The sequence below is a fragment of the Solea senegalensis genome, linkage group LG9, assembly GCF_019176455.1.
Source record: "Solea senegalensis isolate Sse05_10M linkage group LG9, IFAPA_SoseM_1, whole genome shotgun sequence".
In the NCBI taxonomy this organism is placed as follows: Eukaryota; Metazoa; Chordata; class Actinopteri; order Pleuronectiformes; family Soleidae; genus Solea; species Solea senegalensis.
The window spans coordinates 21080763-21105933 of record NC_058029.1 but is presented as its reverse complement, the minus strand read 5'-3'; the positions used below and the strand labels follow the sequence as shown (position 1 = coordinate 21105933).

Sequence of the window (25171 nt, the reverse complement as noted above, 5' to 3'; positions counted from 1 at the left end):
AGGAAACCACCTCCCAAAAATGCCACCTGTTTCTTAGAGAAACACATACACGCTCTTCTCCGCCTGTTTGATCAAGCTACATCTAATTTAATCCCGTGTGGCAACAGAAAGTCTTTGAGCCATTGACCTTACAAGTACACAGTATTAAGATTTTCACTTGGCAAACATGGCAGATTAAAAAATGATATCAGTATTGGTTTTGGTTTCTCCGTGAGAGGAAAGCCAACAAATAAGACAACAAACAAAAGGATTTGTCAAGGAAATTATGAACATTCACCTTTTAATTATACGGTCACATTTTTTAAAGCATGAAATTGTCCATTATGATTGAGACATTTATCATTAGTGATAGCATTAATAGGACTACAGCAAAAGTCTGTTTATTACCTTGTTCATAATCAACATCATCCTTCTTCACAATGAGTCATTCATCACGTTGTCATTAAGAATAATCATCAGATTAAATGATGATGAAAATATTTGTCAGCCCCAGTAAAATCTATTAAACACAGATCATATTATTTTTTATTTATTTTTATTTGCTGTGATGTCTCTTAATATTAATGTGTGGTTGGCCATATTCGTACTTTCACACAGAGATGAACACACACACACACACATACACATAGACCACACACTCTTCCAGGTAGTAGTGAGTGTGGGCAATCAGTGTGTTGTTGAACCAGAGGTGAAGTGTCAACTGGCAGCTCTCTGCCAAGCTGTTGGCGGGGGAAGTACATTAACACCGGAGTGTGAGGTGGGGAGACAGAGTGAAGGAGAAGAGAGGCGCCTGTGGCCTGTAACATGGTTGTGTTAGGATTTAGCTGCTCTTCCCAAAAATTAACTTTGAAGAACATTATTGGAGGGAGTATCACTGTGAAATCTAGTTTACTCATCCTGACTATTTTCATTTGTTCTTTACTAAGCAGACCAGGTATATGCTGCTTGTGACAAACCCTAGAACATTCATTTAGAGTGTTCATATTTTTAAATTTGGGACTAAAAATCTAGATTTGTGGCAAAAAACAGTGCATGGAAATGTGATGTGGACTAGTGTATAATGCCAGGTCATACTTTGCGTGTCCGTGTGTGCACAGATGTCCACTAATGTCCGCTGACAAATTCACGCAGACCTCTAGTTTGATTCCGTGTGCTTGCTCCTTGTAGCACAACACTCTTTTGGTCAACAAAGAAGATGGTAACCTGGTATCTCCACCTTACAACTCAGTGCTCAAAGGATACAAAGAAATACAAATGATTCCCTGGCTGATTTAGCTTAATAATTGTGCATATAGACCCTGTGTGTGTGCGTGGATGTGTGCGTGTGTGAGTGTGAGAGAGAGCGTGAGGGAGGGGGTTAATGTCCAGGGAGCAGCAGTGTCACTTTGGTGAGAGTAAATATACCTAACCTGCGCCTTGAGAGCAACAGGACTCTTCTCTCACTGACACAATGTTATTTTGCTGTTCTTAACATGCTCTGGGGAACACACGCACGCACACACACCCCTCTATAGTTGTGAGGACATCATCTATTATTATGTATCTACTATTGCCCCATACCCTAACATGGACCGTCTTAACTAATTTTTCCCCCCAAAACCCTTGTCCTAAACCTGTCTAAATCTAATTCTAACCCTTAAACAAAGCCGGCCACAGTGAAGGATTAGAACCATGGAAAGCCATTTGTACTCATGCATGAAAACACACACACACACACCAGGCATGTTTATGAGGGTGATTAATTACACGCAGAATGCTTCAATTGCAGCATGTTGCATGGACCAAGCTCCATGTTTTTGTTCCCTTCTTGCCCAATCCCTGCATGTATGAATGTGACATTTGCTTATCCAGTCTAGCTTGCAGTGTGTGTTTGTGCCTGTTTTGGAGATCCCATGTGAAGAGCTACTTGTTGTGCGTTCACGTTGCTAGTTACACAGGCTGTGTAGTGTGCTCATAAGTCCTCTGTGGTTCACTACTGGACTACTGGGTCCTCGTAGGCTAAAATCAAACTCTCACCACTGAGCGCAGCCTCTGTAGAAACCAGACAAGCCCACAGAGGTGATCAAATATTCATTAAGGTAGATTTATTCATTGTGGACTTGTGTTTTTATCTTATTCTTCTTTTGTACTATGATTAACTCTGCTTGTTTTGCACATTTTGGATCCTGTTGCTGCGAGTCACATATAACATTCATGCAATGTTCAAGCAAAGACGAGTTCCCTGCCTGCACTGCCTGTGTATACACGCAAGCGCTCCCTCTGACAGGTCTGAAAGTATTGCTCGACAGAGCATTTTTCAAATGCAGCATACAAATAATGTCACCTACTTTCTGTTCATGAAGACCAAACAGAGGCAGGATAACAACAATCAACAACAACAAAAACAAAGAATACTTATTTTGGAAACTATATTTTAAATACGGTGTTTCTGCTTTCAGATTCATGCGCACTTTTCCACTCTAGGAAGTCTGGCTTCAGCTAATGGATATTTAAACTATGTTGTGACCTAACAAGTCATTTACAGTCTAGCAGCGGAGCTTGTGGAGTAGCTGTTGAGATCCGCAGCTCAAGCTCCCTATGGAGGACTGTGCCTTTTTTCCTCCCCTTCTTCTCTCGCTCCTCCCTTACAATTTCCTGGAAAAGACGTCCGTCGGTTCTACACTGAGCTGAGAGACCAAATCATTCATCTTACATCATGTCCTTCTCATTCTCTTGTCCCACACTTGCCGTCTCCTCTTCCTCCTTCAGCACTTCTGTACTTTTCCTCTTCTCCATGCTGTGTGTTCTCTCTCAGTTTTCTCTTTCTCTCACACTTCTGCTGTTGAACAATAACCTCTGTGTGTGTGTGTGTGTGTTGCTATTTTTGGCCCCTCCAAGGCCACAAAGTACTCTCTTCTCTTTCCCCGTGTCTCTCTTCTGCAGCTGTATGGCAGTGAGTAAGAGTGTATAGAAAATGTAGACTGAGGTGGTATTTAAGAATATTTGAACAGTCCTCTGAGACTTGCATGTTTTTGTGTGCAGTGTGTATGTGTAATTTTTTTTGTTTACCCTTCCTAGCAAACAGGTGAGGCAGGGATTATAAACAACTCCCAACGAAAAACGGTTCCTCCAAGAGAAATTGGTCTTCATTATTCTTAAAGATGGTTTCCAAACCACTCTAATCGTCTCTGCATGCTACAATAGAACCACATTGATTAGACAAACACTGTGCCCAGGTATTCATCATCATCATCTTGATCACGTTGGGAAGAAAAAGGCATTTTCAAATGGCTGATTCCACCATTTATTCTAAACAGACATGTTGACAGACAGACAGCTGGAACCAAACATGAAGCCACATGCTGAAAAATTTTTCTGCAATTTTGCTGTTAATCAGAAAATCCTGGTGTCAGCTGAACAACTCACTGTTGCACAGAAAAAAAAGGCTGGGGGTGCGGGGTGAAGATATAGGATTAGGTATAGGTAGGACTTTCCATCATTATCTCGTCTCTCATTGATAAATTAATAAATAACAAAATAATGTTTGTTGATTTATTCAGTCCACTGGTGTTTGTTTATTTGTCTGACTGTGAGTAGCATAACACAAAAAGTAAAGAGCGAGTTTGGATGAAATCATCTGAGAATGTAGGTCGTGGTCCAAAGAAGTTGTAATAAGACCTGGATCTAGATTCAGGATTGATAAACTTGTTAGATAGGGGAGTGTATTGACACTGGGAAACCCTGTGGCATTGGGGAAGTTTGTGCTCTCAGAGTGCTTTCTCTTGATGATAATGACACAGTAGTTGCATCTCTGCTCGTCTTCATTTAGCTGATTGTGACGTTTACACTGCAGCTCTTTTTTTTATGGTTCACTACTAAGGTATCCATTTTCCCATCACCTTTCTCACATCCTCAACTTTTCCTGTCACTTTGTTGTGTCTCTGTCGTCCTCTCTCTCTGTGTCTCACTCTCTGGTCCTATTGGCCAAATGAATTTTTAATGGACTTGTTGGGAAGAGTCCAGACATTTTGGGACTCATATGTATGGACTCAAATTACCCTCCTCTTGCTGCTGTAGAGCCCACCCTTCTCTTTCTCTCCCTCCTTTCACTCTTACTTTCTCTGCCTCACTCTCTTCTTTTATTATGCCTACATGCCCCCCCAAAAAAAACCTCTTGGTCTGTTGTTTCTGTCTTTTCTGCTCCTGTTGCTCGGTGCTTCAGGCAGTTTCACTCATCCAAGCAGCTGCGACAAAGACAAGGCTGTGTATACTCGTGTATGAATCTGCTGTAGGCAAATACAGACTGTCTCTCAGCGTTTAACGCCGTTGCAGCCCCTCAGAGCTGATAGTGACCTCACCCTCACCCACACACAGACTAGCACTGGTCTGGTTTCCCACATCCACACTAAAGCTGAATTGGGTTTAAGTAGTACAGTGCCAGCCAAAGGCGGCTAATGGCTGTTCAGAGGCCCTGCCTCCATGTAAAAACCCTGAGTCTGCAACTCTGCTGTTAGTTTGGCACAGGTCTGTCAGTTGATTTGCTGCTGAGTAGGACGCTGAGCTCTGGGAATCCCTTTTCTGACTCTACTTCATTGTCCAACTGCAGTCTGCCTTCTTCCCATCAGCTCTTTCTGTCTCCTCAACACCTCAGCCCCAGGCTTGACGATCCAGCCAATCGTTTCTTTGAGGCTTAGCAAATAGTGTGTTTTCATCCATAAATGAATTTAAAATGTTCTTATTAACCTGAAGTTGAAATAGTTTGGGGGGGAAAAAGGAATTTAAAAAATATGTCATCAGGTTGAACCCAACTAATACGGGTTATGTTTTGTATCCTGATCTTAATACATCAGTAAAGCCAATGTCTCTCTCTCCAATCTGAATTTTCTCTCCAGTCTGCACGGCGGTAGCACTTATATATTATAAATAAATAAAAAAAATATGCACATCGAAATATGTTTAAACTTAATAATGAAGTAAAATAAGTAGTAATTGGCTTATTAAATAAATGGGTCTATCTCTACTCTCAGGCCAGTGTGAAGTGATGGAGAAGTTGTCCTTGACTCAATCACGTTCACTTCTTCATCATCTTTGTATCCTCTCAAGTCTTCTGTCTTTTCTCTTTCACTCTTTTCTCTGTCATTTGCATTCATCTCCCCACCCCCCTGTTTCTCCTGTGGTGTGTATGTGTGAAAGAGTGGAGGTTATTGTTGGACCGGTGAGCGGGGCACATTGCTGAAATAGCAGCAGTGTTAGAAGTCTGCTAGGGGCCTGCCACTGAGATCACACAGAGGAAAAGAGGCATCCGAGAGTGGGAAGGAGAAGGGGGGTGGAGGGGAAAAGGGGGGAGGAGGGAGAGTAAGCAATCTGACCTGGATGACAACAGACTACCAGACGAGCTATGATCTCATCGCTCCCCTAATCCCACCCCCCCTCCTCCTTCCTTCCCTCCGTCCATCCATCCACCCCCTCTCTCCTCTCCCACTCTTACCATTGTCTCTTTCTTTCTCTTCCCACTCTTGTTTCCCCGCTCTCCCTCCCTCATCTCTTTTTCTCCTACTTCTTTTCTCTGTTCTGCGCTTGTCCTAGTGCTCACCCCATCTCGTCTTGCCTTCTTCTCTTACACTCCCTCCCTCTCTCCATCCACTCCCCCTCCTCTTTGCCCCCTTTGCATCCCTTTCTACCACCTGCCCCTCACTCGCCTCAACTCAACACACACACACACACACAGTTCTTGATGCACTTGCACTCTCTCTAGTGTCCCAGGGCAGAGATTAGGCGCACCCCTATCGTCAACCCTCCACACAAGTCCCTACATTATTGATGTAGACGCTGTGTGTGCGTGCGTGTGTGTCTGTCTGTGTGTCTATAAGAGTGTGAGACCTGTACATGCATGCTGTAATGGCTATCTGGTGTCTCCCCCGGGAGGGAAGGGAGGTAAGGAAGGAAAAGGAGCCAAAGAGAGGGAGAGTCGAGGTCAGAGAGGTTAAGTGTGGTGGCGGGGGGGTAAGGTCATGCTCTGTGGACTCTTCCTTACTCTTTCCAACTCCCTCTCTCTCATCTTTATCCTGAGACACAGCTTCACACAGATCTCACATGCAGATTCCAAAAAACATCATCATGAAATTGTCCCAAAATGCTAATGAAACAGATCAGTGTGCGTGTGTGTGTTAGGTGATCTTGTTTGAGTCAGGACAGCTCGGCTTGGGTTGGTCTCAGGACAAAGACACCTGTTCTTGTTCTCAACATTCCTCTTAACATAATCCCTGCACAGCCACACATTGAAACACACACACACACACACACATACACACAAAAGCTGCTGTTGTGTTCGCATACTATGCAATATATTCACTTTGATGACAAGGTTTTGACAGTTAAACTGATGAGTTAAGTCCTGAACACCCTGACGTGTGTGTGTGTGTGTGTGTGTTTGTGTGCGTGTACAGCACACATACGGCGCATATGCATACACCTGTCAACTGTACTCATGCCTGTTTATCTACGTAGTCTCTTTGGTTCACACAGATGCCCACAGCAAATCATGTATCAACGTAGAGAGAGAATGACCTATTGCCTTTATATACACACACACACACACACACACACACACACACACACACACACACAGCCATCCTGCTGGTCAAGCCTTTACAGGAGATCAGTTTCACTCTGAAATACGATGTGTGTGTGTGTGTATATAATGTCCTCTGAGGTCCATGCCAAAGTCAAATAGATCATTACAGATACATCATTACAGACACATGCAGTCTGTCGCTGTCTGCACAAACAGTCGCCTGAAAGCCGTGGAGGATTTTTTTTTTTATGTTCTGTTTGAACTTCTCTTGCTTATTTAGTCCCCTTCAAACCTGATACTCACATCCGTCCTCAGTGATCCGATCACATGCAGACAGCCTTAACTAAGACTGTTCACACCTGACATCTCCTGTGACCACATATGATAGGATCTGGCGTCGCTGGCTTTTATTCAAATACACACTGATGTCAGGACTGTTTGCAAGGACAAAATGATGTTATTAACAACTGCACATTTGTGTGTGTGTGTGTGTGTATAAATATATTTGTGAGGACCAAAAAACAAGACTTGGTTTTGGGGTTAGGTTACTGTCGGGCTCTGAAAAAGAATTATGTTTGAATGTTGCACTCTGTGTTTGAGAGATGGAGAAAGAGTACCACATAGAGAAAGGAAAAAAGAAGAGGAGGATGAACTACTCACGCTGCTCTGTAATAAGTTTTAACCATGAGATAAAAGAAATCATATTGCGATGAGGGTTCATTTTGTGGCGGTGGCTGCAAATTAATGGATGTACAAGCACTGTACAAGTTGTCCACTTCAGTCTCTATTTCATCCTGGGGACAGACTGCGTACATACATGCAGAGGAATGTGTCCACGTGTTGCTATAACTGTCTCTCAGGAAGCATTCACGACAGATGGGAATGTTCAGATCTGTACTTTGCGTGATCTGCCTGAAATCAGATCACTCAGTACGGATGTTAATAGCAGGTCTGAATGGGGTTTTACATGCAGACGGTTACACACCAGGCACAAACTCAGAGTAGCAGCTGAGCTTGACAGCAGCAATGCAGGATCAGTGGTTAAGATTTGGCCAGCACTCCTCATTTATTACTCAGATCATCGGGGATTTGATTGACCACCTCTTGACTCAAGTTGACACAACTCATTTGCTTTGACACAGTCACCACCAGTTCACTATGTCTGGAAACACTGCGTTGCTCTCTGCAGTAGGAGAGCACTTATGTGGGTGGTTACGTGTTATTGTTGGAGGAGCATGCTCAGCCCGGCCAGTTTGTTTATGATAGCCCCTGGTGTGTCCCGATGTGGCTGCACTTCACTCTGGGTTGGATCAGGCCGCGCGTGTTTGTTTGAGTGTTTAAAAAAGAACAAGAGGAGGTGTCGGGTGGGAAGAGAGAGAGGAAATAAAATGACAGTTTAATTTGCATGCTAACTGCTACCTAAAGGTCTGGAAAGTCTGAGAAATTGCACAACACAGACGACATGTGTGAATGCTGTTTTTACACCCATAGACATTTCACACATCATGATGCTTTTGAAAACAACAGCAACAATAATCTGCAGTTTCAGTAAAGTGGTAAAGTTGCCTGCACAGCTTGGCTTGTTTGTTGACTGTTGCTCGCCAGCTGCTATCTGCATAATATTCAGCGCTGAGAATATCCTCTCCGGATACTGGAGATGGAAAACATGTAGGCTTCTTGCACATTCTACACTAAATCTTCCCTGAGTAGGTGGAACCACTGAGTGATTCATTGATCCTGTCACGTTCATTTTTAACATTACCGTGGAGGAAAATCCATCAAGAGATGGTGTTAAGAAAATAGCTCATAGCCTACGATTACATTAACAACAAGTTGATGATGACTCTTGTTTCAAACCTGTTCCTGTTGCTCTGTCTCTTTCAAAGTAGAAGAGACCACATGGAGGTAATCTCATGTTGATAAATGGCTCTAGTAGCAACACTTGTCCACAGATTCATAGATACAGTATCTGGCAGATGTGCTATCAACAATGTTTAAGGTTACGCAACAGTGAGTAAATGGTAAGAGCCGGTTAGTGCAGCAGGGATTATCAGGGCTATCTATCGCTGCCTCAGGCTGTCATCCAGCAAATCCATTGACATGGCTGCACAACCCTAATCTGATGATTTGGACCCGTTTGTTTCCCAATCTCCAGTCCTGCCCATCTCATTTCCTCTGTTTCATGTGTACGCTGTGCTGTTAAATGCTGTGTAGACGCTGGCTTCATGCTGGCCTCTCTATGTTCTCTAAAAGGAGGTTGTGATAGTTAAATTGTCCAATGAAATACAAACAACAACCTAGTGGCTGATACTATTTTGAGGCTCTTCAATGTGTCATGATTAGAAGTCGACTTATATAGGTTTTTCTTTGGCTGATATGATGCCAAGTTGTTGTTTGCAATATGTTTTCTTTTTATCTCCATCTGATAAAACATAACGCTTAATAATAACAAATGATACGCAAATTTGCTTCACTTAAATAAGCATTTGAACTGCAGCGCTGGTGTTTTAACCAAATAAGTGCTTAAACCAAATATTAAATACTTGAAACAGGTAATGAACTTGTCTTCTAATTGTTTTAGATGAAAAATTACTTTTAATGAACTTAAAAGCACACGACTCTCTGAACTAAATCAGCTGATGCTGAGACTATTTATGGCCATTGTTGATCATCATTAAAAATTAGCAATAAATTATTTGTATTTATGCCTTATGTGTCACAGAGGTGTTTTTAATTAAGTGTAGCCTTTACTAGGGCTGCAACTAACGATTAATTGAACCGTTGATTAATCTGTCGATTATTTCCTCCATAAAATGTAAATAAGTGGAAATGATCATGTTCTTGAATGTCTTGTTTTGTCTACAAACCAAAACGTCTTCCGTTTTATTCTTTGTTATATGCAGCAAAGGAAACTTTTTCTAAATTAATTTAGTTCATTTTTCAGCCCTAGCCTCTACTGTTTTATTTATTTTCAATAGTCCTTCTCCTTGTGTGGACATCTGTTGCACAAATTGGAATCCAATACAACATCACGACAGTCTTATTAAGTGAGTCCACGTACTGTGAACAACAAATCCATAAGAATTGAATTAGACAGGTATGATTTGGTGCTTTGCATTATTTGCACCACACGTCTGCATATATAAAAATATTTTTAATGTCTTGTGCAGTGACATTTAAGCAGGGTGAGTGTCATTTTCTTTAATGACTCAGCCTCCTCACTTGTGTGTTCGTTGTTGCTATGAGGATGATTGTGGACAGAATGAAATCCAGTGCAGGCTAAATCTGACTGATTATTACACTGTTATAGCCTGTTGTCGTGTCAAATCTTGACCACCCAGGCAACAGAATGTTAGTGGGAGACTCGCACAAACATTTTCAAACATGCGCACTGACACGTAAACGCTTTCAACCTTGTACATTTGGGCGCACACATGCTCATGCAGACAGTCATATACCCACGCCCACAGTCTCAGTCCGCGTCTCATACTCTGCTGTGGGTGGAGAGAGATGGAGGGATAGACAGGAGAGATGACTGGTCATGTTGTTTTCCTCCGGTCATCGGAAAGAGTGACTGCATGAGAGGAAAGAGGTGGAGGAGAGGTGGAAAGGCCTGACTGTTCCATGAAGCCCACTGACATTACAACTTTTTTCACTGTGCATTTGTGTTTCCTATGAGCGCCTACTATAGTGAGGAGGTGAAAGTAGTTTATTACTTGATACGAGTCTATTTTTTAACAACCTGAAACAGAGTTCTCTGACTCTCAAGATGTTTCACCACTAACTTGTCTTTGCTCTCTGCACAGACTTAAGGCTCCGTGTAACAGATGCAGAAAATAAACACCACAACATAAGTGAGCCTCCTCCATGTCTCACACTGGGGATGTTGTTCTTAATTTTCTTTTTTTCGTCCCCCTACCGACTCTCCTAAGCAACAAAAATCACACATTATCCTTTCTCATTTTTTGTGTTTTTTCAACATGCATTTTTAGCAAACTCCCTGTGGGTTTATTCAATGTTTCTTTTCTTTCCCTTTTCCACTGAGCCCACTTTCATTGAGTAAGTTCGGTATGGTGCAACTGGATAATGTGGTATCATTGCACGTCAGCCTCATATCAGTTATGACGCTTTTCACCATCATTCTGTTCAGTTTGGCATAAGATTTCCTCTTGTAGCCGCATCCGTGAAAGTTAAAGCTACAGCTTTTCTCATCATATTAAAAACTGTGGTCACATGAACATCTAGCTGCTGATTATTCATCACTTGAAACGGGAACCAATCCTTTCAAAATCTTGGCTGTAATAGAGGATTTGTAGTAGAAGGGGGGGATTTCTGCTTTTCTCACGGATTTCCTTTAATTTCAGCACCTTTCAGGAAACATTATGTCAAAGAGCTGTAAGGGTTTTTTTCTGTCACCCAGATGGTCTCGTAAGGTCAAGAAGACAATTCAATTTGCAGGTCAGGGCATACTACAGTACACTGCCTCTCTCACCATTGTTTGAGATCATTACCTCATTCGCTTACCTTTTCCTGTGCTTTTTCTCTCACACTCCACTGTGTCACTGTCCAAAAAAATATGGAATAAAAAACTCACAAACAATGTTCAGAGACTGGCCAATGTGTAATGTACTGTATGTGATCTATATGTGGTATTACAGAACAGCTGCTGACTCCTGAGTGCATTTATACCTTTGAATTTTTTCTATAATATGGATTTTCTCTATCAGACAGCATGACTTGCATCAATTTTAATGTTCCTTCAAAGGGATGCTTTTGTCATTATATAAATATGACCTGCGCTCTCTCCACATTACTACTCACTGCTCCTGACAAAGTTCTCCTGCCCCACACTAACCTTCCACTCTCTTCACCTCTCTGTTTCAGGGTTTGCTTTCCCAGAATGGGCTTACAAGCCTGAATCCAGTCCTGGGTCCAGGCAGATCCAGCTGTGGCACTTCATTCTGGAGCTGCTCAGGAAAGAGGAGTATCATGATGTCATCGCCTGGCAGGGGGACTACGGCGAATTCGTCATCAAGGACCCCGATGAGGTGGCCCGACTGTGGGGGGCCAGGAAGTGTAAACCCCAAATGAACTACGACAAACTGAGCAGGGCACTGAGGTAAGATATTCAATCATAGTTATTTACTCCTGTTCTTGTGACTTTGAGTGTGCACATGTCTACGTACACCACTGTCTGTGGATTTGAACTCAGTGACGGGTGGATTTGCTCCTGCAAGTCAAGAAGAACAGCAGGCGAGTTTCCTTTTATTGTGTAGTTGAATTGTTTGTGTTTGGTTGACTATGTTCTTGTGTCTGTTTTGGAAAATAGATCTCATTGAGACTGATTACGAAAAAAAGATTCAGAAAATAATGTTGGTTGTTGGCAAGAATGTTAGTGGAATCCCTGAGCCTGGCTGTGAAGGCGACTTAAGACTTTTTATTTATATAATACAGTACTTTCAGCACTCGATGCTCATATATTTGATGTTGGCTGTACATCAGTATATAGAAGAAATGAGACATGGGGAAACAACAAATTAAAAAGGTCTTTAGGTGGATGTGACCTGCTCTGAGCTGTTTGTAGGTCAGTGAAAATGAAAGAACAGATGAAAAGAGTTTGTATAGCAGCAGAAATCCTAGCAGCATCTATGAATATTCCAGCTCACACTTTAGGGTTCTAAACTCCTAAAATGCCACTCTAAAAACTATTTTCATTCACCAAGCACTTCACAATCTCCATCCCAGGAACATGTGCACAAAAGACGTTTGCAAGTTGAGTGAACAGATCATGTAGTTAAACAAGTGCTGGTAAAAATGTTTAGCAAATGAGGTTATGACTCTTAAAACCCACACAAACGCCCCCGAGGCTACTGGCATTGTAAAAATTCAGTCTGTAATCCAGACTGAGAACACGACCTCTGACCCTGGCAGCTGATTCCAGTTACAGCACTGACCTGCTGGAATCTTTTCATTCAGACCCACACAACACAGCTTTGACTGCCTGGCCCAGTTTCACCTGCCCAGGCACTAATAGCACTTAACCAAGACTGACCTCTGGACGCATGCCTTCACATGGTATTTACCTGAACCAGTTAAGCTACATTTATGCTCCAAGTACAGTTGCAAAAGACACACAAACAGCGGGTCATACCATACAGCTTATACAGTAGTTAAGTCAGCTTTGCTCATTAGGACTTTACTGCAGTGTTTTGGCATAGTTTAGGTTGTGACCCAAGCTTCAAGTTCACACAGTAAACTTGCTTGAAAATGTGACCCATGGGATACCACGGTAAAGGCTCCCTGCTCAGCGCTTATGCCGATGTGTACACATTGTCTTGAGTCTAATAAAATAGTGGGGTTATTACAATAAACAACATACTGTAGAAAACAAAGTCACTCTCTAGACATTTAAGAGATAACAGACAGTGTTCATGTAGCTGTTCCCGTTTGGTCACTGTCATAAAGACGCAGCAGAAACAAGACTCCAGTAAGGACACAGATACATGCTGGATACTGATAGAACACTATTCATTTCATTGTTTAAGATATGAAATAACGCAGTTTCTTTAAATTTGCTGTTGCTGTAAATCAAGTCTTCATGGTGGCCAAGAGAATAACAGCAAAATGAGACTTAATAGGGATCCATCTAAATGTGGATGTTGTTGTTTTTCATTTATTATGTATCATCATGACAGTGCAGCAGAAAGAGAACTTGGCTTGTAACCGAAGGGTTGTTGGTCCGAGTTCCCGCCAGGTCAAGGGATTGGGTACAAATGAGCAAGGTACTCAATCCCCATTGCTCATTGTTAATTGGACACACACACACACACCAAATGTAATCCTTATCCCAGGCCAGAGTAAATGGGAGGGTTGCGTCATCTGCTCTGGCTACCCCGAGAGAGGTAGCAGCCCAAAGACAGAAAGAAATATCATCATGACTAGTTTAAACCAAAATGTTGTCTATTACAGCTTTTAAGTTCAATATTATGGACAACACAATATGCTTTTCCCATTCACTGTGTCTTGTATACTCAATTTCTGTTTAGAACTCAGTCTGAGCACTTCAGGAAAAGCCCATGAAAAGCCTTAGAGGCCATTAATAGAAGGAAATGCATTGCATTGCTTAATTTAGGGATGGAATGGCTTATGTGGATTCTTTTACACTGGTCAGATTAAGATAGCGTCTGTTACAGAAGGGACCCGATTGGGACAGAGGGAATTAACATGGATGACTAATGTTTGCCTACATGAGATGTACACACACACACACACACACACATTCAGACTTGGAGTCCGGATTTAGAATTTCTGAATTAGAGAGAAAAAGAATGTGGATGGGGATACTTGTGGTTAGGCTGTGTATTTATAGCATGTCCATCTTCTCGAGCTGTAACAGATTTGGGGCTTAGGCTGCACTAAGTGCTTATATATAGCGGGTCTTAGTGCCCTCTGATGGACCAGCTTTACAGCATGATTATCAACAGGTTTCAGAGGGGAAACTCCTGTGTTCTCATCCATCCTCCTGCAACCCAGGTGTCTCACTCCTCGTCTATAAATTGTCTGAGTCACCTCAGACGTAGGGCAGGGAGGACAGTCAACAAAAGACACACACACACTCACTCACCCATGTATCCCATGTTGTCACCTGATTTGACACCAGAGCTGCCATCACTCCTGACTCTGCAAGAAACACTAGAAATGAGGCCTCTCAAGACGCACATGAATAGTAATGTGGTCAGAGGATTAATGACACGACCGATAAATGAAGTTATCAAAGCGCCACACAAACACAGATGTGCATGGTAACATTCTCCATATGGAGCAAACTGCTTGATTTCAGGGTACCTTGCGTCCCTCATATGGAGAAAGCCTGGAGTCGGCTAATAATGGCCACCGCAGTCAGCATGTTGCAATTAGCACACATGCTCACACACTTGAAAAGGCAGGTCTGTTTTGAAGTGTTTCTTTTATCACTTTGCCTTTGTAATCATTATTTTTGCCCCTACAATCTTATTATTTCCTGTCTGCCATGCACATGTTGGAAATTCCCCTTCAGGACCACGGTATTGTGTGCATGGACGTGTTGGATTTCCTTTTAGGGGGCACAGTTTTGGTCCATGCGTCATCTTGGCCTCCCACTCCCACGTCCACTGTGAAATTCCTACTCTTGTTGAGAGGATTACTCTCACACTGTGCATGCGAGCATGTGCAGGTTTGTGTGCAGGAAAGACATTCATTTTATGGCTATATTTGATTCAATCAATCTTTGTTTTTCTGTCATATAATAAAAAAGACAGGAAAAAGGTTCACAATATCAGATTCTTTGTGATTTTCACTATTTCAAGTCATACTCACCCCACCAAGCCTAATAGGTGTTGAACGCTCTGTTGCATTTTCATAATGAGGGATCATGTCGGAGGACAAGGAAGTAAAGCCTCTCCCGTGTTACTCTGTGCTAGCAGCTTGTTCTCATAAACGAGACCTGCGCTGATCGACAAAGGAGTGTACGGGAAATGAAGCCTGCTGCCAGTCAGTCACTGCAGAGTCCTGGCTTAATGAGTGTAATCATGCTAAGAGGTCCCAGCTCCTAGAGACCTCCAGGCCCCTCTTGTCCTCACAGTCAGCAGCCCACATTGGCCCCAACATGGCGGTCAGAGGTCAGGGGGGACTGCCACGCACAGCTGGCAAAGATTAGAAATACAACACATGTGCACATTCACATACACAAATGCACCATTGTACAAAGGCGTGCTTGTAGCACACATGTTTGGAGTGCTCGCTTCATTTGCAGCTTTTATTTGTTGCTGTGATGGGCTGCCACAGCTGGAAGATTGCCACTGTAGGAAAAACACATAAAGAATAAAGGTTCCACACAACTCCCGTAAATGTTGACACTGTGAATTTAAAGAAAAAAAGGACACACTAACATTACATGAGAACGTGCATCTGACATGTTCATACTGTTGCTACACTTAGATATAGCAGTATGACAGCGGTTTTTGTTTGTTCATGATCTGAAAACAGGCTCCGTCAAGCAGTACTATCAGACCTGACTGAGGGAGTGTTTGTGTGTATACATCAGCAGCGCAGGGAAAGGCTGAGTCGAGGTGTAGTTTTCTTGCCAAACTGCTGTCGTGAGCGCCTGTTGGTGTTTTCAATTATACTCTAAACAGTTTAAACAGTCTAAACTGTACTGGCACAATGTTGCTGCTGCCTCCATGTGTCTCAAAATAAAGCAAATCAAGTCATCAGGCGTCATGAGAACTAATATACTGCCAAGCTGAAGGGCTTAATCAACGTTGTGTGAACTCATTCGGTTTGAATGTAACAGACATTTGTTTATATTTATGTTATGCACTACACTACTTAAAATAAACTATTACAATATATCATATCATATGATATATCAGGATATGTATTGTATCATTAGATTCTTGCCAATACACAGCCTTACTAATTATGTGCAATATTAAATGCCACTTTTACATTCTTGCCCTGAAGTACTGCAGCTATTTTTGAACTGCTGCAGTAACTAAATGTGATGTCTTTTTTAGAATTCACCTCATTGACACCACGTCCACAATACATGCAGTAGGAAATAGTGCTGCCTATGCACGAGTGATACTCACCTAGCTGGCTGGGCCTGTTTGTAGGCCAGAAGGTCTCTCTCTCTCTCTCTCTCTCTCTCTCTCTCTCTCCCTCGCTCTGTAGTAAAGTATTGTGTGGAAGGAGCCATTACTGAAGAGAAAGTGCAGAGGGAGCAGCCAGGGACAGTACCACTGTATGACTGTGCTCAGCGTACACTTGTCATGTGCATTGACTTTCCATTGTCTCTATGTGTAACGTGTATGTGTTCAGTGTACACCAGCCCTGTGTGTAAAGTCATTGTCCCTGACTGAATGAGGCCTTTATGTTTCACAAGTGAGCGATGCACACGAGCTGCGCACACATTTGCACACACGCCAGATTGTGCTGGAGTACATACTCGCACCCACAAAGCATGTGACCGGTCTAATCGGACCCTGACCAGATTCTCCCCTTCACACACACACAGAGCATGTGACATGTTTCCTATTCATACCTCCAGCTCACATCCCTACACAAACAGGCTTTATTTCCTTTTTGAGAGAGTAAACACTCATCAAACTCGGCTTCTTCACAAAGCACCCTTGCATGTGCAAATTTGTACACACACACCTGAGTGTGAGCAGCTGGTGTGTATGTGTGTAGTGGAGGAACTGGCTGGGATGTATGTGTGTAACAGTCACTGCTGACGAAAGAGGTAGAAAATAAACACGGGGCTCATGGGGAGTATTGTAATCCCAACTTCCTGTCACAGTCAGCGCCTATTTACAGCTCAACAATGGACAAGGCACAGGCAGCGCGCGCACACACACACATAAGCGGGTCGGTTCAATCCGTCAATTCATTTTTAATGTTAGTCTGTGTATTTGTGTGGAGTGATACTGAAATAGGTCGGTGACCTTGTGCTGAGATCATATAACAGGTTAAGTTGTGCAGAGACGCAGGTCTTTGTACCTCAGCTGATAATTTAATGTCATTAGTCAATATATAAGAATATTTTCCCCATATATGTAATCACATCTGACATTTTGACGGGAAATAATTTACAAAACACTATGGCTTGCTTCCCACGGATTTCACATCTAGGTTTGGCCCAACCCAAGGCTTGGTAGTGGTCGAGAGGTTAGGGTTAACTCTGGTATAGGTCATACAGGTCTTTTTTTTCCCCATTGACCTCATTTTATTGACTTCTGCTTTTGAGACCTTAGCAATGACTTGATGAATACATTTGATATAAATGCCAGATTAACCGTTTAACACCAAGCCTCAAAATTTAAATTTAACTTGTTTTAACCATAAAAGGGCCTGAAAATGTCCTGTGATTAAGTGATTTCCCAAAACACTTTTCAATATCTATTTACTGCATGTTAAAATAGTGTATTGACAATTTAAAATGAAGAAAAACTAAAAGTTTTATTTAGAAAAAACATTGTTGTTGTACATGAAAACCAGATTTTAACTAAAATTTAAAACCGTATAAAACATATTTAAAATACCATTTGTTTGAGTCTGTCCAAAAACAGGCCAAAAATGTAAACTGTGTTTTTACCGTAATAACCACATATTGACTTTGACTTCTCAACTTCTCAGCTTTCAGAAACCATTGGAATTTTTCCGATAGCACAAACCGTCGCATAATTACAGTAATGCAAAGTGCCCTTGCACAAACTTGTCGTCTCCGATACGCTTGGTGTTAACAAAAAATAAATTAAATATGTATTCATCTTTTAAACATGATTTAGCTTTGCTTTTTTTTCTATCAAGGCTGCTTTTTGTGTTCAATGAAATCTGGAAGGTTGATAACAAGATACCGGTAAGTAGAAATAATGTAATATTTTTCCAGCAAATGCCTACAAACGTGCTAAGTGCTGTTTTGAAATATCTACTGTTTGTTCATTCAGTGGCATGGAGCTCCTGCTGCTTCGCTCTCTCTGCTTTGATCATAATGTTCGTGGATCTCAGCAGGTCTGTGTAATCGCAGCCTTAATTCCTGGCCTAGAATCACACACAGTTACGACGGACTTGATAGAAAGCCTCCCCTCTGTCTCCCTGAAGGCTTTGCCTAAATCCATGCTTGCATTGATTGTTCTATCTGCTCCTTTGGTTAAACAGAGCAGGATAAAGCAGCGTCTTACTGGATGATTCGTTCTGCGGGTGTGTGGTGGCACACGTGTTTAATGGGATGGCAGTTGCAGAGTCAGGATATGAGGGAGGTGTGTGCGTGTGTATATATATGTATGTATATATATATATATATATATATATATATATATATATATATATATATATATATATATATATATATACATATATATGTATGTACATTTTGTGTGTAAAATGAGTGTGATGGTGGGCAGCTAAACACAGGCGCTCAAAGAATCTCTTTCTTCTCTTTTGAAGTGAGTTCAAATACTCTTCAAAGAGCGTCTGCCTGTATGACGGCACAGGAGGGGGGGGCACGCAGAAAGAATGGGTGACCATGTGCTCTAAGCACGGCCTCAGATGCCGCGGCTGGGATTACGCAGCAACGGGTTGTTGTCGTTGCTTCCGACTCTGCATTTCAGCATTCACTCTATTAACTGCGTGTGCGAGCGAGTGAGTGCAGCCAAGCGCACACAACATTTAAGTTGGCTTTACTCCCTACTCACTGACTGCCACAAGTCAGGGTCAGACGGATAGTGTTAGTACAGGGATATCATTTATACACTCAGCTGCCAATTTACACGTATATTAAACTAATGCATCACATCTGTAATTAACTTTAAAGTATAAAACTCCATTAATGAGATATCAGCAGATTTTGGAGGCCGTGAGATAATAAGCACATTTTACTGAAATGTTCTTTTAGTGTTTGAACAACTTTATAGTAAAGGAAGAGTTCAGGTTTTACTTCATTGACATAAAGTCTGTCCTGACTGCGCTCAGCTCATTTCAGCTCGCCCCCTGTGCCAAGAACCAGCTCCAGACATGGATGTTCACTCTTTTACTGCAATGAAAAACAAATTCACCTACTCAACAAAAGGCTCATCTAATACAATTTTACGCTTGTTTTAGTCTACAGTGTCTCTTTCCACTTTTTCCTGCTGTTGTTAGTTAAGTTGTTAGACTTTTCTGACTGGAAAGCTAAGTTTGTGTTGCTTTGTTGTTGTTGTTGTTGTTGTTGTTGTTGATGTTGATCTGACTCCACCAGTAAGTTCAAATATGTTGTGACATAAACTTACCAAACAAGACAGGAGTAAACCAGCAGCTCCTGTGAGCCCCACAAGTTTATAAATAAACGTCAGTTTCCTGTTGGAAATGGCTGGAAAATGACAAACATACTCTAAAGGTATTGTAGACAGAAGACTTCTATTGTCCCTGCTGGCAGACATGTTTTCAGGAAGAGCATGTCATGCACACAGGTGTATTTTAATACTTCATATAATGGGAAGCAATGCTAGATGGAAAATGGTGGAAATTATACTATCTGATCATCAGCATTTAGTTTTCTACCCTTGCATTCTATATTTATTTTATATTAGACCCTCATGTGAGCCATAGCACAGCTTGTTGACTTTTGTATCTTCAGCCAATTCGATTACAGTCCTTTGGGAGTTTGAACCCCTCTCAACGTCCTGTCCGTCTTTTGCTCCCAACGCAACTCTTCCCTCCTTCCCTCCTTCCCTCCTTCCCGACCCTTGTGAGTGTCTCCCCTCGAGCGCAAATTACATGCTGCTTTGTGCCTGGCGTAAACAATGTTTTCAGCAGTGCAGGCCTGTCCTGTCTCTCCCCATCTCTCTCCCCTCTCCCATTCCCTTAGGGGACGAGTGCGTGGTATAAAAAGGGGGAGGTAGAAAGAGAGAGAGAGAGAGAGAGAGAGGTATCAGTCGTATAAAGGGAGGAGAGGGGGAGGGTCAAAGAGAAGTGAAAAAGAGCAACAGTCTGTTCTCAGAGCAAAAATGGCCCAATAAGTCTGTGTAATAAGCATAATAAGAGGGGGTGAAGGGCAGCACCCCCACCACACACACACACACACACACACACTGCAGTTTGGATAACTACCATTCAGTGTAATGATAGTCAATGGGCTCTGATTAACTCAGAATTACCTACATGCCCTGAAGCCCATATCTTTGCCAGCACACTTCACTTAACTTGTGCCAGCAGACACATGCAGGAGGATGAGACAGCACAGTCTCCAGCTATAAAAGCAGGTAGGCATGCAGACATGATGTGCAAAGTGCCGTCTGGTTGCATCTTGTGTTTTAATAGCCAGGGGTTATGTTAAAATGATAGCGGTCGTAGTTTTTGGAGGAGCATGACACTCAAGCTCGTCCTCTCCGATGGATAAACACACAACATCTCTGTTTGTTTCTTGCGCCTCCATCTCCTTATCCTTCCTTCACTCCGTCTCCTTCATTGTGTGACAGTTTCCAGTCGGGGAAACAGAGGTTACATAAACTGGATGTGGATCTGTGGAAGAAAGCAGAGAGATGTTACATAAAGAGCTGTACATGGACAAAGGTTAATAAAAATGGAGCCTTGTACTGTGGGCAGGAGCCACGAGAGAGATAGAGAGAGAGAGGGAGAGAGAGAGAGAGAATGGTCATTACATAAACAGATAAAGATGGGGTGAATTATTGGTGGCTTTGCTTTGATGTTACATAAGACGACAAGGCCATTTAGTTAAATGGAAGACAGAATGTGTTATTGCGTGCAACATTTACCTGACAAAAACTTAAAAAAGACATATTTCTCCTGGTCAGCTCTCGAAGATGAATCCAGTAGATTATTGGAGTTGCTTCACTTTCTCAAACACTAGCACTATGAGTCAATCTGCTCACATACTGTACCACTGTGCCCTGACCATCCATGCCATGCTCAAACTAGTGTAACGTTTTGCAGCCATGGTACGGCTGAGTACATTGAACTGATCTAAACTCTGAATTGTTTGTTTATCCCTACACACACACACACACACATACACGTCATCACTCTGTTGCTCCATGACCCAATCCATCCACTGCTTTTCATCTGTTTCTCTGTGTCTGTTGCTATCTCTCATCCTCACCCTCCCATCCCATCCTATCCTTTCTGTGTCTGCTTTGTGCAAGTGTCATACAACACTCTGTAATATCTACTAGTAAGGAGGGGGTGTGGGTCGGGGGTGGCAGATGAAAGACTAGTGCTTATTAAAGTGTGTGTGTGTGTGTGTGCAAGCTCATCGGTCATCGTCCCAAACACTTCAGGAAAAGTAATAATTTTGGGTGTTGCTGAAGTCCAGTAGTCCAAACTATGTGCAATTATTTTCCCTTTATGTGTGTTTACATTTGTCTTTGTGTGAATAATTCATATATAAGCACAGTAACGTGTCACAACATTTATATCTGTTTAATGCTCTCTTCCAGATACTACTACAACAAGAGAATCCTCCATAAGACTAAAGGCAAGAGGTTCACTTATAAGTTTAACTTCAATAAACTGGTTTTGGTCAACTATCCTTTCATCGACATGGGCTCGACCGGTAAGTTCAGTCAGTGCAGTGCTGCATGTGTGAGATATCTCCTGGATGTAACAATATCACATTTTTCTCCTCCCTCCCATGTCCAGGGAGCAGTGTTCCTCAGAGTGCTCCTCCTGTCCCCACCGGAGCAGGAACCCACTTCCGCTTTCCTCCTTCAACTCCCTCTGAAGTCCTCTCCCCCAACGAGGACCTCCGCAGCCCCGGTGGCATGTTCAGCTCCGTGGCCCGGCGAATGGCACGCGGCTCTGTCAGCGACTGCAGCGACGGCACTTCTGTCAACTCTGAGATTGAGGAAGGTAACAGCGGGGCAGGAGAGGAGAGGGGAGAGAGGGGTGTGAGTGGAGGAGGAGGAGGAGGAGGACCTGGGGGTGGAGGTGGAGGTGGTGGCTATAGGAGTATCATCCATCCCCGTCTGTCTCATGAAACCCTTTTCCGCATGTATGGAGGAGGAAACCCACCTGGACACCCAGGATCTCGTGGCCCTGCCGGGCACCGGATCCACCCGGACCCCCTGTCCCCCTTCCCTGTGTCCCCTCTGCCAGGGCCAGGAGGAGCTGGCCTTCTTGCTCCTCCTCTGTCCCCGGCATTATCCATGACCCCCTCATCTCACTTAGCCTATACTCCCTCACCCACCCTGTCCCCCATGTTAGGCTCCCACTTCTCCTTCAACCCAGAGGACATGAAGCGCTATCTGAAGGCCCACACCCAGTCAGTCTACAACTACGGCCTCAGCCCCAGAGCTTTCCTCCAGTACCCCAATATCGTCATCCCACAGCCACACCGGCCCGCGGCAGACAAGGTGGTTCTGAGCGGAGAAAGAGGCGTGGCCGAGAGAGCAGCAGGAGGAGAGAGAGGAGGAGAGCGCCACCACCATCCACCTCTGGCTCACTCAGCTCACCACCATCCACACCAGCCTCACTCAGCTCACCCTCACCCTCACCCCCACTCCCATCCAATGCACCATCCACTCCATCTGGGTGAGGAGCCTCCACACATGTCGCCCTTCAAGTTTAAGCTGCAGCCGCCACCACTTGGCAGGAAGCAGCGGGAGACTCAAAGCCAGAGCAAAGCCAGGCAGAGCTCACTGTCCTCAGGATCTGGCTCCATGTCGTCCACCTCTGGCCTTGGATCCTCACTGTCGTTTGGCAGCGACCTGAGCTCAGCCAGTGGTTCGGGTCTCATCTCTGCCTCGTCCTCAACACAGTCTCTGAACAGTGCAGGACTTCCCAAGATAAAGGTGAGACACACACGGATCTGTGCAGCACTAAAGCCTTAAATCTTTTGAAGGAAAATGTGTGACTGGAATCCACACGCTACATTTCCTTTAAAGTAGCAGTCAGCAGGATTGTTGGAAAAATATTTATAATATATATAATAATTAGCAGTTTATTAAAACATTATGGGTTTGGCTCTTTCTGACCCATGCTCTTATCAGATTAGCATCTCTGAAACTCTCTGAAACTCTTACTCTCTTATTGTCTGACTCTTCTTCAGTTTTCATTGTCAGTCGGCACTTTTACACAACATAAGAAAATGATTGTGGTAGCCCAACTAAAACCAAACCTCTAAAATACATTCATTATGGAATTACTGCTCAATCATGCCCAAAATACTAGACATTTTAGTAGTAAGTTCAGAACTAAAATGTTTGATCGTTTCACTGTCGTTTTCCTCTTGTGCTCATTTTTGTCGTTGTCCCTGTTTTTACCTGACTGTCCAGGTGGAGCCGATCTCTGACATAGAGTCAGAAGAAGAGGTGGAGGTGACTGACATCAGTGATGAGGACCCAGATGAAAGAGATGAAGAGTTTGAGCTCTTCTCCCCCAGGCACTCTAGAGCCTCTGACCACCACCATCACCTCCATCACCGTCACCACCTTGCTAACGGCACAGCCACATCCCAGCATCACACCAATCCTGATGAAGACCTGGACGAGGATGTCTTTAAAGCCCCCGCTCCACCTCCACCTGGTCTGACACCCTTCTTCACCTCACAGCAAACACACTCCAACTCCCACCGTGGGATACCTGTCCTCAAAACTGAACCCACTGAGCCGGGGGAGAGCAGCACTCCCCCGCCTCAGACGGGCTCGGCAGGAGCTTTCCACACTAAGTGCATCCCCCTCAAGTTACGCTTTAAACGGCGCTGGAGCGAAGACCAGCGCATGGAGGCCTCACAGGAGGAGTCCGACGACAAGAAAGTGCGACCAGAGGAGGAGAGGGAAAGACAGAGGCAAAGCAATGGACGAATGCAGATGGAGGAGGATGGGACAGGCAGTGGAGACGGGGACAGTCCTCCCCCTTTGGCGTATGAGGGCTCTTTAGCCACGCCGTTGGCCTCACACCGGAGGGTGAGCGCCGAGCTGCATCGTGCCACTGCACAGCTGTCCCTGGAGAACAAAGACTGCTGATGAGACATGCAGCATAAACACTACTGTTCCAGTAGCACAGGAGATGGTGCAGGAGATTGTAAATGGTTCCTCTGTAATCCCTCTCCCACACTGACAAACTAGATTCTTGAACCCAGTATCAGTAAACTGACAGCACAGTTCAACACACACACACACACACACGCGGGCGCGTACAAGCAGCCTCTCAAACATGAAGCCCGTCAGATCACCCAGCTCACTCAGCTTCTGTTTGGGTCAGAGCCTTTCTGGGACATGTCCTTTCAGATTCAGCCACCCCAGACACAGTGACTGTGGCGGGGGGTTAAATCACAGCGAAGCTCCCTCATGAAACTTCACCTCCCACCAGGACGACGAATCTCCAGATGCCCTGTCCCAGTAGCACAGCTCCTGCCTTCATACCCCAACCAGTAGAATCCACAGCCAGTCAAGCAAGACTTTCCTCAGGGGGACACTGACTCCCTTACAGCCCAGCTCTGCACACCCAGGACGACATCGTGCTCCCTCTTTCCATGATACTTTTCTTATGAGACAACAGGACTTTGACAAGTGCCTGTATCCAAAAAACCCACAGCCCACAGGCGGCGGCAAACAGAGGCAGAGTGTGTGGGATATGAGCAGAACAACTGCTTCGAGATGTCATCACTTAACTCGTGAACCCTTTGCAAAGTCTGCCAGATACTGAAACATCACAAGGATGAAAAGGAAAGTGTGTCTCTAAGTACTGAAGAGTGGGGCTGTTGGCGTTGTCTGTCTGACTGACTCTTAAACCTGACCCACTCCACTCAGGGAAGCCTATTGCTGTATGTTTTATTTGAATCATGCACACAAACAGACTCCAGCAAATATAACTATCAAAAAAAAACAGCCAACAGTGAATGGAACTTGGGGACGATATGGACACTAAACAGTGTTCACAGCAACACAAGACCATACACACACACCGCCCTCTCAGAGATGATGATTTTAGTTTGACCTTCCTTCTGTCTGTCTCTCTCCTGTCTCCTTGCGGACCACCTGTGGAAAGATCATGACTCCACTCAATAAAATGAAAATGGGAGAGAAGACTGAAGAGGAGCTGCTGAAGGGACCACGGAGGGACAACACTGGGGGAGGAGGGATT

At 43.6% G+C, this 25171-nt stretch overlaps 1 protein-coding gene across 1 annotated transcript in view; it reads left to right on the top strand.

Annotated features, from left to right (window-relative positions):
• Nucleotides 1-24913, top strand: part of erfl3 (Ets2 repressor factor like 3) — a 53481-nt gene extending 28568 nt beyond the window's left edge. The window contains exons 2-5 of the mRNA XM_044034056.1: nucleotides 11438-11672; nucleotides 21526-21641; nucleotides 21728-22878; nucleotides 23362-24913. Of these exons, the coding sequence (XP_043889991.1) occupies nucleotides 11438-11672; nucleotides 21526-21641; nucleotides 21728-22878; nucleotides 23362-24051 (2192 nt within the window). The 3' untranslated portion in view covers nucleotides 24052-24913. The remainder of the gene's footprint in view (nucleotides 1-11437; nucleotides 11673-21525; nucleotides 21642-21727; nucleotides 22879-23361) is intronic.
• The last annotated feature ends 258 nt before the right edge of the window (nucleotides 24914-25171 follow it).